This window comes from Podarcis pityusensis (assembly GCF_964106645.2).
Source record: "Podarcis pityusensis genome assembly, chromosome: 16".
NCBI classification, from domain to species: Eukaryota; Metazoa; Chordata; class Lepidosauria; order Squamata; family Lacertidae; genus Podarcis; species Podarcis pityusensis.
This window is the reverse complement of record NC_138041.1, coordinates 13,611,394-13,630,503: the sequence shown is the minus strand read 5'-3', so window position 1 is coordinate 13,630,503 and position 19,110 is coordinate 13,611,394. Positions and strand designations below refer to the sequence as shown.

General features: G+C 48.0%; 1 protein-coding gene across 1 annotated transcript in view; it reads right to left on the bottom strand.

Annotated features, from left to right (window-relative positions):
* Window positions 1-6,393: 6,393 nt before the first annotated feature.
* TAGLN2 (transgelin 2) overlaps window positions 6,394-19,110 on the bottom strand; it is a 29,115-nt gene continuing 16,398 nt past the window's right edge. The window contains exons 2-5 of the mRNA XM_080985561.1: window positions 13,016-13,255; window positions 11,800-11,974; window positions 9,583-9,685; window positions 6,394-7,803 (exon numbers count right to left, since the gene is read on the bottom strand). Of these exons, the coding sequence (XP_080841687.1) occupies window positions 7,662-7,803; window positions 9,583-9,685; window positions 11,800-11,974; window positions 13,016-13,195 (600 nt within the window). The 5' untranslated portion in view covers window positions 13,196-13,255 and the 3' untranslated portion in view covers window positions 6,394-7,661. The remainder of the gene's footprint in view (window positions 7,804-9,582; window positions 9,686-11,799; window positions 11,975-13,015; window positions 13,256-19,110) is intronic.

Below are 19,110 nucleotides of genomic sequence, written 5' to 3'. Positions count from 1 at the left end.
TGTCCTGAATGTGGACTTGAATGCTGATTAATGTCTTGTGCTTGCTAAGTTGGATGGTAGAGAGGGGTGCTTGAGTGTCTGTAGAAGTTTGTCTATGCACAAGCATAAAATCTGCATCCATTGCTCTGCCCATTTTAGCCTCTGGCTCCGCCTACCATGTGGCTCCCAGAAGATCACTCAGAAAGGAATGTGGCCCTTGGGTTTCCCCACCCCCCAAAAAAGCAAAGCTTTTCATAACCTCTCTTCTAAAAACAAAACAAAACTTGGGTTAAATCATAACAAATCCAGACTAGGCTCTAGCCTAGTGAGAAACTGGGAGGAAAATGCTCTGAGGTTCTGACTGGGCAGTTTCTAAAAAGTCCACCTCATATTCCCCCTTCCTTCCACTTGCCCTGAGAATACCACAAGCAAGTGAAATTTAGCCAGCATGTCCAATTTCTCACACTTTTCCAGCAATGCAGCGTTTTCTCAGCAAAGCAGCCCCTCTTTCTCATCCCGCCCCCCCATCATATCCCCCCTCCCCGCTGCCTTGTGATTTTCCACTATACAAATGGCGGGAAGTGACTCATTTTGCACTGGCTCCCCTGCCAATCTCCTTTTCTGGTGGTGTGTGACAGCCATCTTGGCCTCGAGCCACTGGGCTGCTGGATTCTCCATTAAGCTAACGAGCGTTTCCTTTGATGTACTTGACAGAGAGAGGGGAAAACACAGAGGCTAAAGCAACATCCTCCAGCAGGATGACAACACTGCCCCCCCCCCCGAATGCCAGGAGTGAGGGGTGAGGTGAGGAAAAAGCTCACCGCACATGCTCAGTGGTACTCTCACCCTTCCTTTGGCTCAACAACGAAGCATCTGCTTTGCATGCAGACGGTTCCGGGCTCAATCCCTGGCAACGTCCCTAGATAGGGCTGGAGAAAAGCCTCAGCCTGGAAAACCTCTGCCAGCCTGTGTAGACAGTACTGAATTAGATGGTCCCTGGCTGAATGGAGGAAGTGGTTTATATCAACCCCCTGGTATCAGTGGGACTGGGAGCAGGTGGCTGAATAAAAACCTGGGGGTCGAAAAGGGCCTAGGGGTGGAAAATAGATTTATGGGATATAGTGTGAAATTTTTAATTTGGAACTATGATCCTCAAAAATAAAGAGCATGGACATGTACAGAGTGCACCTCCCTTGCCATTGCAGAACCTCTGCATGATATCATAATTATTTTCACTTGTAAGCCTTCTTTATTTTTTATTTTATGCTTCCTAATAATGGATCAAATGTTGATGACATATTCATATTTCATTTGCATTCCTAAGAATTGGAACTGGGGTCAACAGGTTTGAGCAAACCTGGTGTACAAGCAGTACAGAGCAAGACGGAAGAACGGCAGTCGGACTCAGTGTAAGGCAGCTTACACCCCAAAAGAAGATTGTGAGATTCCAGGAAGTTCCAGGCACTTATCCAGGGCCTGTATTTACCTTTGGGCATTGAGGCACAGCGGAGTCTGTGGTGTCTTTATGACATATGATTTCTTTAGACTTAGTACAACCTCAGTCTACGATGGATGGTCTCCCAGCATTACGCTCCAAGAGGGTTCCATTTATCCTCTACCTGCAGCCTCTAATTCCAACTGTCAGCCCACATTGTGCTCGGACGCCCCTCAGCAGCTTGCCGCATTTAACAAACTGCAACCTCTTTTTCCCCAGGTCATATCATCCCCATTGCAATCCTAAACTCAAAACTGATTTTTCTCTGCTAACTATCTCTCAGTAGAAGGAGGGACGCCACCTGCTTGCTGTTTGGTACAGCCTATACCTTCTTAATGGCTTTTCTCCTCTTTTAATGGTCTTCTCCCAGATGATTTCCTGATCACAGAAGAACTGGTCTAGCCTGTATTTCAGCACTTTGCTAAATCCAGCGTCTGGCAGCCCCATTCCAATACTCCAAGCACTGATTTAACTTCAAAACTCATCAGACCCAGGAATTCAGGAGAGTCAAAGCACCCACAAACTCTTAACAACTGCCTTCGGTGCCAAGCGCTGCAGGAATGAGAAGCTGGGCAGAGACTACAGCTCAGTGAGAGACCATTTGCCATGCTGGCTGGGGCTGATAGGAGGCAGAAGAAATCCAGCAACATCTAGAGCAGGGTTTCCCAAACCAGCTGTTGTTGTTTTTTTGGACTACAATTCCCATCATCCCTGACCACTTGTCCTGCTAGCCAGGGATGATGGGAGTTGTAGTCCTAAAACAGCTGGAGACCCGAGTTTGGGAAACCCTGATCTAGAGGCCCAGATGTTCTCTAACCATGAGCTAGAAGTATCAGATTATGCGAAAGGTTTTTCTTCACCTACCCAACACCTTGGGGCAGCGGAAGAGGAGTATGGGTACAGCACTCCCCCGCCCCAGGGCAGGAGCAATGACGTCATGTGCCTGGGCAGCAGAAGAAATGACAGACCTCGCCTTTGCATGCGGATGAGGCAATAACAAGGCTTTCAAGTTGGCTTGTAAAATTTACATTCATTTTCATTTGCCCACTTTTGCCTCTGGCTCTGCCTGCCACTGGAATGTGGCCCAGAAGGAAATATGGCCCTCGGTGTTAATTTCCAGGACCCACCCTATTCCTGTGGCTGCAACTTTATTTTATCTGGTTTTAATACTTGAATTGCTATAACCTGCCCTGGGACCTGCTGGTGAAGAGAGGGTAATAAATGGAATTATAATAATTTATCCTAATATGCACATACAGCAAGCCCACAACTTACATCTGCATTTAACTTGTGCACATTTAGCTTCACACACTTGGCATATATATACCGTAAATGTTTTTACTTATATGCAGTTTTGGCTTTAGGATCAATCCCTAGAATGTAACTCCCATGTAAGTTTCAGGCTTAATGTATGCAATTTTGCCCTACTGAATGTATTGTGCCCATTGTTTCCATTGATCTTTGTATTTATATGCGCAACTTAACACAGCAGGTACATTTTTGTACACAGTACTTGGGAGAACTGCATTGCAAAATTCAGAAAAGTGCAAATTTTGAAGCATAGCTGTGCTTTGGTTCACTTATTGTTTTGGAACGTGTGAATTAATTAAGTTTGCTGTTATTATTATTGCTTCTTAATGGCATTTAGCTAAAGGGACCCCTGACAGTTAAGTCCAGTCGCGAACATCTCTGGGGTTGTGACACTCATTTTGCTTTACTGGCCGAGGGAGCCAACGTTTGTCTGCAGACAGTTTTTCGGGTCAGGTGGCCAGCATGACTAAGCCGCTTCTGGCGAACCAGAGCAGTGCACAGAAACGCCGTTTACCTTCCCGCCGGAGCGGTACCTATTTATCTACTTGCACTTTGACGTGCTTTCGAACTGCTAGGTTGGCAGGAGCAGGGACCAAGCAACAGGAGCTCACCCCGTTGCGGGGATTTGAACCGCTGACCTTCTGATCGGCAAGTCCTAGGCTCTGTTGGTTTAACCCACAGTGCCACCCACGTCCCTAATGGCATAATATCCCACCTTTTTATCTGAGGAGCTTAAGGTGGCATACATAGTTCTTCCCCTCCTCAAACAACCCTGAGAGTTAGGTTAGGCTGAGAGGGCACTGGCCCCAGGTCACCCCATGAGTTTCATGGCCCAGTGGGGATTTGAACCGATGTCTCCTGGGTCCTCGTCTGACACACTAACCACCACACCACAGTGGCTCTTTAAATGCAGACAGAGTTGAATTTCTCCTCCACCTCCAGTCCCTAAGTCTAAAAATTACCTGACTGTGCCATTGGTTCAACGGCTGAAACTTGGGCTGAGGACTAGGGCCCAGGATGCAACAGTCTCTTTGGAATGCATGGAAGACGACAGAAATAAGGGTGTACGCCCCACATTTAAACATAGGGAGCCTGGGTCTCGCTGCAAGTACAGAGGCCCAGCCCAGCTGACACACACACGTATACACAGACTAAGAGCAAATACCGACACACCCTTTGGGGGCAGACACACACACACACACGACAACGTGGAGGTAGCACAAGTGTCAGGCGGGCGTAAGCATAATGCTCCACTTGGAATTGCTAGGAGCTGCTTCCACCCCCCACAAAACAGTTCTTTTTCTCCCCTTCAGGACTGGCTCTAAACAATTTGGCAAAGGACAAGGTGGTGCCCCCCCCCCCATTCCATGTAGAGAAGGCATAAAGGTAAAGGTACCCCTGACCATTAGGTCCAGTCGTGACAGACTCTGGGGTTGCGGTGCTCATCTCACTTTATTGGCCGAGGGAGCCTGCGTACAGCTTCCAGGCCACGTGGCCAGCATGACTAAGCCGCTTCTGGCGAACCAGAGCAGCGCACGGAAACGCCGTTTACCTTCCCGCTGAAGCGGTACCTATTTATCTACTTACACTTTGACGTGCTTTCGAACTGCTAGGTTGGCAGGAGCAGGGACCGAGCAACGGGAGCTCACTGTCACGGGGATTCGAACCGCTGACCTTCTGATCAGCAAGTCCTAGGCTCTGGTTTAACCCACAGCACCACCCGCGTCCCAGAGAAGGCATAGTGGCAGCCAAATTTTTGGCCCGATCTGCACCTTGCATTTAAAGCATTATTGCGTCACTTTGTCATGGCTTCTCCGCAAAGAAGCCTGGGAACTGTGGTTTGTAAAGGTGCCAAGTGATGTTAGGAGACCCCCTATTCTCCGCACCAAGCTACAATTCCCAGAGTTCCCTGGGAAGAGAGACTGACTGCTAAAACTGCAGTTTGCATCCAACCAAGTTATACTCAAAAGTAGACTTACATTGTGTGAACTCCCACAAAAAAGGCATTTTCAACCTCATCTTCGGGGACCAGGGGTGCCAACTTGAATATAATATGGGGGACGGGGGACAGGTAAGCCCCACCCTCAAAGCACACCATTTGAATAGCAATGTCCATCGACTTTGGGGGTCCCCTGCTGCCCTCAAATATTTTATTGGGCAGGTGGCAAATAGACCTCAGTTTAGGAGTTGGCTCCTGTGTCTGGGACAAAAGCTGTTGACTTGTTACCGGAACTTAATGTTACCTGCATTTAACGAGGGCTGAGCATGCTCCGTGGAGGAAACAAAATGCTGCTGGCTTTTGGGTGGGGAGAATGGAAAATTAGGAAGGAGTCGGCGTGGGCTGTTATGGAGAAACGCATGGCTGACTCAGACAGTAAACAGGAAGGCTACACCTCGCAACACTGCGGCAGGTCCCGCTTCTAACTTTAGCGAGGCACCCTAGGCGTCGCTTTCTCAACGATAAGGCTAATAAGTGGCAGATAAGCTTCCTTGGGAAGAAACAGGATTCCCACGTAATGTAGGAAACCTCTGTGCGCCCTTGCGCTGTACACTCCCTGGCAAAACGGTCCCAGTTTGGGCTTCACGAGAACCAGAGGTGTGCACCTCAGAACATTACCCAGAACCCTCTTTGTGGGGCAGGCAAGTTTCCATGATAAAGACACACTTGGGTGGAAAAGGTTTGCCCTGTGGACAAAAAGTTTGGCATGAAACAAGCGGCGATTTCTCCTTGGACTTTTGGCAGAGAGGAGAGCCCGCTTGACAACAAAAGATCTCTGTTGCCAAGGAAACAGCGGCCGGAGTTATGCTAACAGAAATTAACCTCTGGTTCCTGGTTGAGGAGGACATTTTCTTGGAACAGCCCAGAAGCTGGAATCCTGCCCTGGCTGCTGCTTGGGTCCACTCGGGCAGAATTTCTCAAGATCCGCTGGGGGTGGGCAGGAGTGGTGAGGTGCAGACTACGAATACTTCTTTTCTGCACAGCCTAGTTTAAAAATCCATGGCATTGTCCAACCTGGTACCACAGCCCCTCCCAAAACACATCATGTCTTTGAACCTGAAGATCTCCCTTGCATTGCTTTTCATGTTCTGCTCCCGTTTTATAACCAGGTGGGGAACAGGACAAAAGGCCCTAGAGATGGACTAAAGCAGCTGTGGGGAGCCTGTGGCCCCACAAGCCTAATCAGTCCTGTCAGGCACCCCCATTTTGACCCATGAGACTGCTTTGGTCAAGCAGCCACCTGCTCACCTGTGTACAAGATCTTAGGTGTGGGGCAGATGGAGACACGGCTGGGCTACAAATGGGTTTTCAGGCACTGCCAAGCGGCCCATCAGCAGAACCTGGAAATGGATAGCTGCAAAGGTCCATGTGCGGCTCTTTTGCAAGACCTAGCACATCACGGGATCATCGGGGCTTGCAGAGAAGCGTGTGTCATGCTTTGAAGCCCAGGCCAGCAGCTGTCGGGCTGCAGTACAAGTAGAGAGGCTTTTTGACAGCCGGGTCTTCCTGATCCAGTTGTGCTTGCTAAAAAGCTCTACCCCCTCAAGAAACAAAACAAAACGCCCCGCCCTTTCCACCCATCCCAACCCAGATAAGAAATACGCAGGGGTTATAAACAAAGGACTGAGCAATGTTTATTCCTTATCAGTGATCTTGAGGCAGAGTACATTCCACAGTTAAGAATGCCACACAGTTTTAAGAGTTCAGACTCAGCCCTGTGCCTTTTTGCCCTGGAGAAGAGGCAAATTTGGAATGGCAAGACAGCTCTGACCAGGCCCCCCCCCCACCTGAAGTAAAAAAAGAAAGAAAGAAAGCCTGGCAGGCAAGCAGGAGCACCCAAATGGGTAGGAATTAGCAGCAGAGAATGAGGTTTTCCACTGCAAGACAAATCAGAGGATTTCCAGGGTGGGGAGAGACTGGCTGAAAAGTTAAAAATCCCCCCTTTGCCCCCTTAAAAGCACCCCAAATGAAACAGCTACCTAGGAATGTGGTTGTAGAGAATCTGAACCCAGCACCAGGAAGGATCACCTTGTGATCTCTGGAGGTTGTGCCAGCCAAAGAGATCCTCCTACCCTGCGGGTGTGAGTGTTCTTTGCCAGGTAGACACCACAGGAAGAGGTTAGCTGCCCTGCTCCCCTCACAGGCGTGCAGAAAAAAAAAGACACTGCAGTGCAGAGTGCTGAGATTCTCGATATTATCCAGGACTGCTTTGCTGGCAAGTTGCTGAGTTAACACTGCCAAAAACAGTGTCCAAAAAAGAAACGGGCATTTATTTACTTTTTTTTGGTCCAGATAAGTGTAAAAGGAAAGCAGGGTTTAAGGGGCCAGATTCTGGAATGTGAATAGTGAGTTTAATAATAATAATAAAATGTTGCAGTAGGAGGGGCATTTGGCCACTAGAAAAACCACATTGACATTATGACGGGTGGTGGGGAGAAAAAGGAGACACACACCTTTTTTTTTTTTTTGGTCCCTGTATTCTTCAGATGAGTGGTTGGTTGGCCCCAGCATTATATTGGGGGGGAGGGGAAGAGGGGAGGTGTTGTATGGAGAACACGCCCCCCCGGAGGGGTGTTGAAGAGCTCTTGAGAAATGAGATCAAGAGTAGGCAGGGAGAAGGAAAGAAAGTGTACTCACTCCAGTCGTGTGTGCTTAAGAGGAAAAATATGGGTAAAAAAAGGGGGGCAGTAAAAAAGAGAGGAGGTTACAGACCAGGGCTGGCACAGGGGGAAAGTGGGCACCAGAAGGCCCCTCTCCTCCTGGTCTGCCTTTAAGGCTTCTCGTGGTAGCACAATTTGGAGAGAGACAGAGAGAGATATTCTTGGGGATATGAGGTGTCGGGAAGCAAGGAGCCATCGCTTGGTGGGGCAGCCCGGCTCAAAGGATCTGGCGTGGCATGCCGTAGCCCGTCATGCCCGCTTGCGAGGCTCCCCGGTTGGTGCCCATCTGCAGACCGATGACGCTCTGCCCTTCCTTGAGCTTGTCCTCTGGGAAGGCACGGCGGTTCTCCTGGGACTTCCTGTCGGGGGGGGGAAGGGGGAAGGCAGGAAGTGAGGGGTAGAAAGAAACAAGCACACACATCATTGCAGAGGACATAGCCTAGGAGGTTTGTTTTTTTAAAAGGATATCCTAAAAGATTATAACTCGGTCCATTCATATTGCTTGTCTTTGTTCAGCTTAGAACAGGGTTTCCCAAATTTGGGTCTCCATCCGCTTTGGGACTACAAGTCCCATCATTCCTAGTTAGCAGGACAAGTGTTCATGGATGATGGGAATTGTAGTCCAGAAACAGCAGGAGACCCAAGTTTGGGAAACCGTGGCTTAGAGGAACTAGATAGCTAAAGCACCATCCAATCACATATGAAGCTGCTTTACGCTGAATCAGACCATTAGTCTCTCTGGAGTTGGATACGGGAGTCTCTCTCAGGTCTCCCTCCCTGCAGATCCAGAGGACTGAACCCCAGTGGGCTTTCTTCCAGCAACATTTTTTTGAGCACCAGATTTCAAAAACATGCAACTGTTTTCTCCAGACCTTTCCGCTCAAGAAACTTAACACAGTTTTATGACCATTTGGAAAGTCCATTCCGACTTTTGTTTTTACGCTGCTTTTACCCTGAATTGTTTATTTGTAATTTTTCTGTAAGCGAAGCTTACAGAAACTGAAAAGGTGACATTACAGTAATATCTACATTCCTCTCCTCACTAGGTCCTCAAGGAAGACAAAAGGCTGTATCATAGGACCTAATTTTCTTGTAAAATAGTGGTTTTGCCTGAGACTTTCATTATGGAGCAATTTCATTCTTGGCTACCAGGTGTTTTATGGTTATTCAATAGCATATGAAAATTGATAATAGTTAAAACACACCCCTGTAATCCCCCACCGTCCAAATTTGGTTGTGATCCAGCATTGCAGCGTGTGCCTGGGGAGGGGGGAAATCTGACCTGTCAGACCGTCCCCCACCCCCGATGTTTCTGGTCTGTACCTCCCAGCATCCCCTACCACTGGCCATGCTGGCTGAGTCCAACAATATCCAGAGCAGGGATGGCCAATGTGGTGCTCTCTGCAAATCCCATCATACCCAATCATTCGCCACAGAGGCTGGGAGCTAGGAGTTAAATCTGGAAGGCATAGGGCCAGATATGCTGTGGTCTAGAGCACCACAAGGTCATCACCTGTGCAGCAGCAGACTCCGAGCCGCCAGCTGAAGTGCAATGGATAAATGACGTTATGTATTGGGAAGTTTTAAAATGTTTTTAATGTGCAGCAGCAGCCTCTCATCTCCTGCCATTGTCACTCAACCTTCCTCTTCTCACAGTAGCTAAATGGGAATAATACTGGCTTACCCAACAAGGTTGTCCCAGTGATGACTGAATACAGTGGTACCTTGGTTGTCGAATGGCTTGGATCCCGAACAAATTGGCTCCCAAATGCCACAAACCTGGAAGTAAGTGTTCCGGTTTGTGAATGTTTTTTGGAAGCCGAACGTCCGACGCGGCTTCTGATTGAGTGCAGGAAGCTCCTGCAGCCAATCGGAAGCCACGCCTTGGTTTTCGGGAGTCAAATGGACTCCTGGAATGGATTAACTTCAACAACCAAGGTACCACTGTAATGTTACAGAGTGCTTTTTGGAAGCATTATAATGCAACTACTTCTGGGATTGTTACAGAACAACCCTACGGTGAACAGTGATTTTCTTCCCTTATTCCATGCCTTACAAATTTGAACCCAATATGGAGTTAGTACACACACACACACACACACACACACACACACACACCCTCTTGCCACAGCACTTACTTAGGAAACCAGTTGGGGTCCCCAACGAAGAGGCCGTCTCCTTTAGAGACCGCCAAGCCTCCCAGGTTCATCAAGGTTCTCTGCACGCTGGCCATGTGTTTAGCTGTGGGTTGGAAGAATTCAGAAGTTGATCAAATATATGCACCATGTCCAACCTTAACACCATTCTCAAGATCAAGCAGGAGCACTGTGCTCTTTTACAGTCTGGCAGAGACCCTAAAGTGCTGAGGCCAAGGACTGCAAAAGGCCACCCCCTTTTACAAGTTAGGCAAGGCGATCTTGCATCGTTTCCCCATAATTTTTTCCTGTTTTGGCTCACCATCACCAGGAAGCAGCAACAGTTACACGAAAAGCTGCTTTGCAAGAAGGGTGAAACCACCAAGTCCAGCGCAGTCTGCTCAGCACAGACTGGCAGCAGCTCTCTAGGGCAGGGGGAGTTTTTCCACACTACTTTCTACCCAAGGCCCCTTTGATTGGAGATGGCTGGGAATTAATCCTGGGTAAAGAAAGAGTCTGGGACGTGGGTGGCGCTGTGGGTTAAACCACGGAGCCTAGGACTTGCCGATCAGAAGGTCGGCGGTTCAAATCCCCGTGACGGGATGAGCTCCCGTTGCTTGGTTCCTGCTCCTGCCAACCTAGCAGTTCGAAAGCACGTCAAAGTGCAAGTAGATAAATAAGTACCGCTCTGGCGGGAAGGCAAACGGCGTTTCTGTGCGCTGCTCTGGTTCGCCAGAAGCGGCTTAGTCATGCTGGCCACATGACCCGGAAGCTGCATGCCGGCTCCCTTGGCCAATAAAGCGAGATGAGCACGGCAACCCCAGAGTCGGTCACGACTGGACCTAATGGTCAGGGGTCCCTTTACCTTTACCTAAAGCAAGAGGCAGTGTAATGTAGTGGCTAGAGTTTTGGACTAGGCAGACCTGGCTTCAAATCCCCACTTAGCAAAGAAGTTCACTGGGAGACCTCTTAGTCTCACAGCCCACCTCACAGCGTTGTTGTGAGGATAAAATGGAGGGGGGGGGGGCAATCTACACAACCTTGAGCTCCTTGGAGGAAAGGTGAGATAGAAATGTTGCTAAGTAAAAGCACTCTACCAAACACCAAACAGGCCATTAAGAATCCACCCTCATCCCGCAATGCAGGTTAGGCAAAAATGGAAGCTCTGATCTTAACTTCTCCAAACGGCCAGGAGCTTATTTTATAAAGTGGACCGATTTGGCAGAGATCTATTTATTTATTTTGGATCTCTGCCAAATCGGTCAGAACAGAATCGGTTACTTCTGCCAAAGTTATAAATATATCAAGATTAAGGATTAGGATTAAAAAGGTTAAAAGAATGGAAAAATTGGTTTTTAATAGGTAAAAATTTAATATTATAATATATTAAGATTAAGGATTGGGATTAAAAAGGAGGGAAAGAAATTGCTGGACTAACAAACTGAATTGGAATACAAAAGAGGGAGGTATGAGGAGGTCCGGGAAACAAGTAAATGTAAAAGTAGTGATGAAAAGAGGGAATTGTTTTTAACTGTTTTTTCTTTTTTTTTGTATTTTGTATTTTGCATTGTGTATTTTTCTTTTTATTCTTGAATTTTTCTTTTTTGTTGATGTGATTCTTTCTTTGTGAAACTTTAATAAAATATCATAAAAAATAAAAAAAGATTTGGCAGAGATCTGCGTTGTTTTTAAAAGTTGTGCCAAAAGAGACACTTCCTTGGCCTTGCTCCTGTTTTTCTGCCCTCAACCCTTTAGAAATGGAGAATTCAATGATCCAGATACCAGCTCAAATCAGAAATGTCATTTCCCAGCAGAATGCCAGCCCCCCAAGTCAAAGTGGTGCGGCGACTTCATGCCTGCCCTTTACTTGCTGAAAAAAGCAATCTAGGTTTCTTTTCCTTTCCATCCCTAATTGCCAAGAGGGAATGGGGAGACTTTCCTGGAGACTGCAGCTGTGGGAGGGAGCATTAACACTGCAGAGCCCTGATGCGCTCTTCTGGAAGACTGCCGCCCCATAGCAGGCAGGCTTTGAGGGACAGCCTTCAACCCTAACTGCAGTCAGGGAGGAGTTGGGCAAGGCTAGGCTTGGGGAGGCTGGGAGCCAGGTGAGGTGGCCTATGGGCTCCCCACACCTGCCTTAGATCACACGTGGTTTCCCCTCAGAGATGCTCCCTCTGCCCTCCCTCCTTCTCCCTGCCCTCCGCTGCAAATACTTTGTACCTTCCCAGAGGTCCACCGTCTGGAATATGTCTGTGGCCTGGATGCCATACTGCTCGGCTGCACGCAGGAACTGAGAAATCTGCTCCATCTGCTTGAAAGCCATACTAGAACTCTGGATCTTCGCCACCAGCTTCTGTCCCTTGGGGCAAAGGCTGTTGATGAGGTGGCATAACACCTAATTAGGGGCCAGGAAGAAAATGGAGTCTGTTATAATATAATAAAATAATAAAATAAAATAATAATAATAATAATAATAATAATAATAATAATTTATTTATTTATACCATGTCCATCTGGCTGGGTTTCCCCAGCCACTCTGGGCAGTTCCCAACAGGATATTAGAAACACGATAAAGCATCAAACATTAAAAACTTCCCTAAACAGGGCTGCCCTTCAGACGTTTTCTAAAAGTCAGATCGTAGTTTATTTCCTTGACATCTGATGGAAGGGCGTTCCACAGGGCAGGCGCCACCACTGAGAAGGCCCTCTGCTCGATTCCCTGTAACCTCACTTCTCGCAGTGAGGGAACCACCAGAAGGCCCTCGCCGCTGGACCTCAGTGTCCGGGCTGAACGATGGGGGTGGAGTTGCTCCTTCAGGTATACTGGACCGCGGCTGTTTAGGGCTTCAAAGGTCTAACACTCTGAGTCAGTGTTAGAAACTTGGATAAATAAGCTAGGCACCAAATGGTTCCTTAAACCAGGGTTACTGCTGCCAAAACGAAATGTTCAGCTGTCATTTTGGGGCCAGGAAGCTCGGAAGTTGTATTTTTCAATACGACCTTTCGGTTCCTGAAATTCATTCCGATTGTGTGCAGATAAAATATATCAGGCAGAATTCTAAAGGGCATGTTGCGAGTGTCGTGAAAGCAGTCAAGATCCAAGGATCCCCAGGCAGGCACCTCCAGATGGTGGAGCCGTCAGACGCCATCCTGGCACCGCTTGGCTGCAAGTGGCCAATAGTTAAGATGCAAAATGTGCCTGGCGAATTTCGAACGCTGCTCTGAGCAGCAGCACTAGGCTCCAGTTAGTAGATCTTGTACGAAATGGAATAGATCAGGCAAACCTGAAGCTTGCCTGCTCTAGCCCATGGGAGCTCACATCAATGAATACCTGCACCCTCTCCTTAAAGGCACTGCATGACTTAGATTGCCTTTTTGTAACGACAGAGGGACCCCAAACCTTCTAGGCTGAACGAAGCCACACCAAACTCCTTACCGTTCCATCTTTCAGCCACTCTTGGAAGTTCTTCTTGCCTGGCTGGGGCTGCCCGACTTCCGGTCCACACTGGGCAACGATCCACTGGATTAAAATCTGCTCCAGTTCGTCGTCATACTGCTTGTCGATCTTGTTCTGAACCTCCCTGCTGAGTCCGTAAGCGGGGCCTCTGTTTGCCATGGCGGCTGTGTGGGGGTTTTGTGTACCTCGGAAGGCTAGATAGAGCAAAGACACACAGACCTAAAGAAAGAGAATCATAGAATCATAGATCTGTAGTGCTGGAAGGGAACATGAGGGAGGAGCATCAGCCTGGCTCTCCAGGAAACCTCAGGAGCACATGCTGAATTTGAACTCCCAAAAATACCATGGGTACCATGTTGCTGCCTCCTTTTTTTGTTGAAATTTTAACGTTACAGAGAAATGCATATGCTGAAGGTTCTTACAAATAGCTCGGTTTGTTTGAAGTGCTTTTTTTGGCAGACAGCTAAGTTCTACTTAAGAGTAGACCCACTGAAATTAATGAGCCCAGGTTGGTCACGTTGATTAATTCCAGTAGGTTTACTCTGAGTAAGATTAACATCAGGGTACAACTTATAGTACTCATTTTTCTCTAGACTTTAAGAGGTTTTTAGAAAAAAATTATAAAGACAAAAGCGAAAGCTTGAAATAAAAATTGTTTCTTTAAAAAGAAAAAAATCAAAACTATTTTATTAAACGTCAAGGCAATATAATCCTATCATAACCAGAAAAATAGAGACTTTTCTGAAATAATATAAACGCAACAGACAAAAAGTCAGGGGAGAATCTTTCTCTTATGAAACTGGCACTAACCCTCTAATGTCTCAGCCAAGGACCTGCTTTCAGTTGGAGAAGACCGTGATCTCATATCTGTATCTGAGCTGCAGCCCCATGCAATAAATTGGAGTGGGGTGTGTGGGTGTGGGTGTGTGTGTGTGTGTGTGTGTGTGTGTGCTGCTTTTCACTTCCAGAACGCTTGCATGTAAATGCCTGCCTGCAATGAACCCTGGACACACTCTGTAGTGTACGGCTTGTGCTAATTACCCATTATAGGTGGTTTTTAGAAATTGCCCTTCCCAGGAACACGCTGCACCAGCTGAGGAGCAAGTAGGATGGGCTGCTGCAGAACAAGCAGAGCAGGCGGTAGTGAGCATTTAGCAAACTACACGGGAATTCTCAGGCCGTGTTCCTTGGCCCAGAGATGGTTAGGTTAGAGACAAAAGAGTGGTGGCCCTTCCCAAACGCATCCTAGCGCAGCTCCTGTTCCAGCAGTTTTTTTTAACACTGACACAAGCCAGCTAAGTCTTCAACCAACCCCGGTTGACTCTTATCATTCTGATAAGGCAAATCAGGTAGGTTGGTTTAAAAAAAACAACAACACAAGAAGAATGTGGCTTTACAAGAACCTTAAGCATCCCTAGACAAGGGTTTGCAGGAATGGAATAGAAGACTGCAACAGCCCTGGCACCTACAAGTCGTCAGGTTGCTAGAAAAGCCAGAAAAAGTTTTAAGTATGCCAGACCATGAAAACAACCCACAAAACATAATGATATAAAGAGGAGCTTGCTGGATCAGACATGTGGCCCATCGAGTCCAGCATTCTGTTCTTGCAGTGGCCCACCAGATGCCCGGGGTGGAAAACCCAAAAGCAGGACCTCTGAGTACAAGAGCCCGTTCTCCCCTCTTGCGGTTTCCAGCAAGGAGCATTCAGAAGAATTGTGACTGTGCAGGCAGAGCCATCATGCTCAAAACAGGAAGCTCAGCAAGCAAACTGGCACCGGCAGGAAGGAAGGAGGCGGCGGATGACCCAAGTAACTGCAGAATGGAGAAGCGTTTCCATAGGAAGGGCAAAGGAACCTGCCTTATACCCCTGAGCCTATTGAGCTCAGAAATGAGATTTGCAGCAGCCTCCCAGGATTTCAGACAAAGGACGTCCTTAGCCCTATCTGTGGACGCCAAAGATGGAACCTTATGCATGCAAAGCAGGCACTCTATGACTGAGCTACGGCTCTTCCCTTAAAAAATAAATATTCCAGTCCTCGTGGCTTTAAATAAAGGCCTGCTTTAAATAGGAACACGGAGTCTGCTTTAAACCAAGCAGTGTTAGGCTCCTTGGGCAAAGGTTGCGGTTGCCAAAGCGGAATGTCTAGTTGCCCTTTTTTCAGCCAGGCGGCTCTAAACTCTTCTTTTTCAAATGATGGGTTTCTCAGTTAAACATCTGGCTAGTTCAGATGACAGCCATGAGCCTAGGTTAAGAATTTTGAGAACTTAAAGAATGAAAGTCTCTTGATCCAGGACCAGTCCACATATAAATTAACCTAATCCGACCTCTTTTTCTTAATGGCGACTGCTCCTGCTCAGGCTGCACAGCCGAAGCATTTTGGTTCCTGAAATTCATTCTGATTGTGCAGATAGAAGTATAACTGGTAGAATTCTATAGGATGTGTTGTTAGTGTGTGTAAACAGTCCAGATCCAAGGATCCTCAGGCATGCACCTCCAGCTGGTGGAGATGTAAGGCACCACCCTGGCACCTTCACTTGGTCGATAGCCTGGTGCAAAATGCACCTGGCGAATTTTGAACACTGATGCCAAGCCAGATCATTGGTCCATCTAGTTCAGCATTGTCCACACTGATTGGCAGCAGCTCTCCAGGATTTCAGACATGAGTCTCTCCCAGCTGAACCTGGGACTTTTGGTATGCATGGCAGATACTCTATGGTCCACCATTGCGGATTAGCAATGCCAGCTACTGCATACCTCAATAAATCCCTGGAGAGCACACACAGGCCCTTTATAAACCATTACAGCACCCAGCCCAAAGGCTATGTTGTTTTGCAAGAGGAGGGGGAGAATGGCAGTTGTATGGGGGCGGAGGCGATTAAATCCCTTCTCCTGGGGCTTTGGAGAGTTCCCTTTCAAGGGATGCTGTTTTACAAGTAGGTGGGGAATCTCTGCTTGCTCAGAGGCCAGGCACACCCCAGTTTGCCTTTGCCTGCAGGGCAGGATCTGTGCCAAGATGCAAAGCAAGGGCAAGGCCTGAGTGGTTAGATCAGGCTTGTAAACAGACAACTCGCCTGGGGTGATCAGAAGTTGCTTTCAAGTGATCAGAGAGAACATGTTAAAAGAAAACACACACCAAAACCCCAACCTGCAACTCCCCCTGCCTCCTATTGTGTCACAAATTCCCATGTCTTACTGTTGTTTTTTTATATGCACTATTCAAACTAGGAACAAGGGAAACGGTCTGAGAGAAAGTCAAGCTATTGATCCATCTAGCGTATTATGGTCCACAGTGACTAGCAGTGGGGATCGAACCCAGAACCTTCTGCATGCAAAGCAAATGCTCTGTCCCTGAGCTACAGCATCTTCTTCCCCATATTCAAGTGATCTGAAGTGCTGCCACACAGAAGATGGGAGCAAGCTTGTTTTCTGCTGCTCCAGAGGGGAGGACCCAAACCAACAAATCAGGTTACAAGAAAGGGGATTCCCATTACAGTCATACCTCGGGTTGAAGTAGCTTCGGGATAAGCATTTTCGGGTTGCACTCCACGGCGACCCAGAAGTAACAGAGCGCGTTACTTCCAGGTTTCACCGCTCGCGCATGCACAGACGCTCAAAATGACGTCAAGCACATGCGCGGAAGCGGCAAATCGCAACCCGCAGATGCGGGTTGCATTCGCTTCAGGATGCGAACGGGGCTCCGGAACGGATCCTGTTTGCATTCAGAGGTACCACTGTATGGGAAATATCAGCAAGAACTTTCTGACAGTAAGAGCTGTTTGACTGTGGAACGGACTCCCTTGAGAGGCGGCGGACTCTCGTTCATTCTGCAGCCAGCTATCCCATCAATTATTATTTTTAAATAAGAGAGCGTGTGCAGGCCTTTTTGAGTATACGGTAACTGAGCCTGCAAGTTTCGATTCAGGAAAGAGCAAGAACACTTTGAAAAGAACACTGGGCCAGAAGCTTCATTTTGCAAGAAAACCCAAGATCGACTGGGGAGGTGGTAGTCAGAACAGAAGCCTCCTTCCAGGAACAGCGCCCTGAAAATGGGAACGCCTGTTCTGCCAAGGAGCCAGTTTTACACTCCAGCAGATTCTCACAGGCCTCGCTGCCTCAAATCCCCCAGCAATTCTCAAAAGCTTACAGAACCACCCACCGTAGCCCATTGTCCGACCCTCTCCAGACAACACTGCCAGCCATTGTCTCTTGCTCTCTCCAGACCCTCCGTGCCCCCCACCCGCCACAGTCTGGGAAACTGGGGTGGGGGAGGAGAGAAAGGAAAAGAAGCCCCCCCCCCAGGCTGCTCCGCAGGAGGCCTGAAATTTGGAGCCAGCCACAAGCTGTCCAAGGAGGAGCGCCTGGGGCCTTCTCAAACCACACTGGGCTGACAGTACATCTTAGGGGCTGCCAAGTTTTTAAACACGTGGAACCTCAGGCCTCTGAGCATGTGCAGTGTGCCTCCCCCCAAACACTCATTTTTAAAAAAGGAGTGGCAAGGTCACTCTCAGTGCTAGTTTTTTTTATTTTTAAAAAAATCATCCCTCAAAATAAGAGCATATACAGTGGCACCTTGGTTTTCGAACGTAATCTGTTCCAGAAGACTGTTTGACTTCCGAAATGTTTGAAAACTGAGGTGCAAAGGGCGGTCTGCAAATTTAATTGAGAAAATTGAGAAACACTCAGCGGAAGCCGTCTGACTTCTGAGGAGCATTCAAAAACAGAAGGATTTACTTCTGGGTTTTTGGTGCTCGAAAACCAAAAGGTTCAACTTCTGAAACATTCAAAAACTGAGGTACTGCTGTATGTGGTTCATCCCACACTATCACCCCGTTGCATTTCATCCTCGCAACAGCCCTGTGAGCGAGGAACCAAGCTCCAACCCGCAACTCAAACCACTTTGCTACTGTGGTTCTGAGGTAAGCAGAATTGTGGAGTTGGACGGGGTCATCTAGCCCAACCCTCTACAATGCATAAATGTTTTTGTATTGGAGGCAATCTTAACACCGTTAGGCCATCTTGCTTGGCACTGTCTGCCTCAGGCCCAAGGACGGGACATGACCCCCAGGGCTTCTTTATCTGACCCTGCTCCCAAAGCCAGGCCTCTCATAGAATTGTCGGGTTGGAAGGGGGCACCAAGGGTCATCTAGTCCAACCCCCATGTAATGCAGCCTTTGAGTGCTTTGTCTTTGGAACTGTGATAGGGCCTCTTGCTTGCCGGATCGGAGAATTGAGAAGCATGTGTTCCGTGTGTGCAGAATCCTCTTGATTTCTGTGGGGTGGGATCCATGGGCATGTTCACATCACTGCCTTAAGAGTGCTGTGAAGCTGTTTTCTTAGTGTGTTTCGCAGGGCTCCCCCTCCCCAGCCCAAGCTGTTCAGATCAGCATAGCTTCAGGAGTGTCAGATTCGCTTCTGCTCGTGTCCACACCAGCAAGCGCTGGGGCGCCTTTACCCCTATACGCAGAGGTGTCCACACCTGAGCTAGAGTTGAACTAGAAATGGCTTAAGGACTTGAACTGGAGGGAAGATGGTTTGAATAACAGTATCTTAAACAGTAGCATTTTACGCAGGGTACACAGGCATTTCAGATAACGGTTGTGTGAAGGCGGGATTAAAACCTCAGCACTAGGAATGCAGTAAATGGAGAATGGACAGGAGCCTGAGTCTACAGTCCTAGTCTACTCTGCAAAGAGGTAAGACTCTCATGGAACAGCAGGCAGGTGAAGCCCGGTGAAGCTAATGGCTATGGGCTACTGCAACAAAATACGGTTCCCCCAAACCCATTTCACAGAAGGCCTGAAGTGTTAAGGCCTGAGTTAAGACACAGTGGAGAGTTTTAAATAGAGGTCGGGTGCCTGTCTGTCAGGGATTCTTTAGTTGCGACTCCTGCACTGCAGGGGGTTGGACTAGAGGACCTTTGGGGTTGCCCTTCCAACACTGCGGTTCCACGACGAGAAAAACACAGAGCAGGCTGCAATTCTATGCGTACTTACGTAGGAGGAAGCCTCAACACACTCAGCCAGACTTGCTTCCAGAAGCACAATAATATTAAGGAAGTTTTAAGCAAATTCGC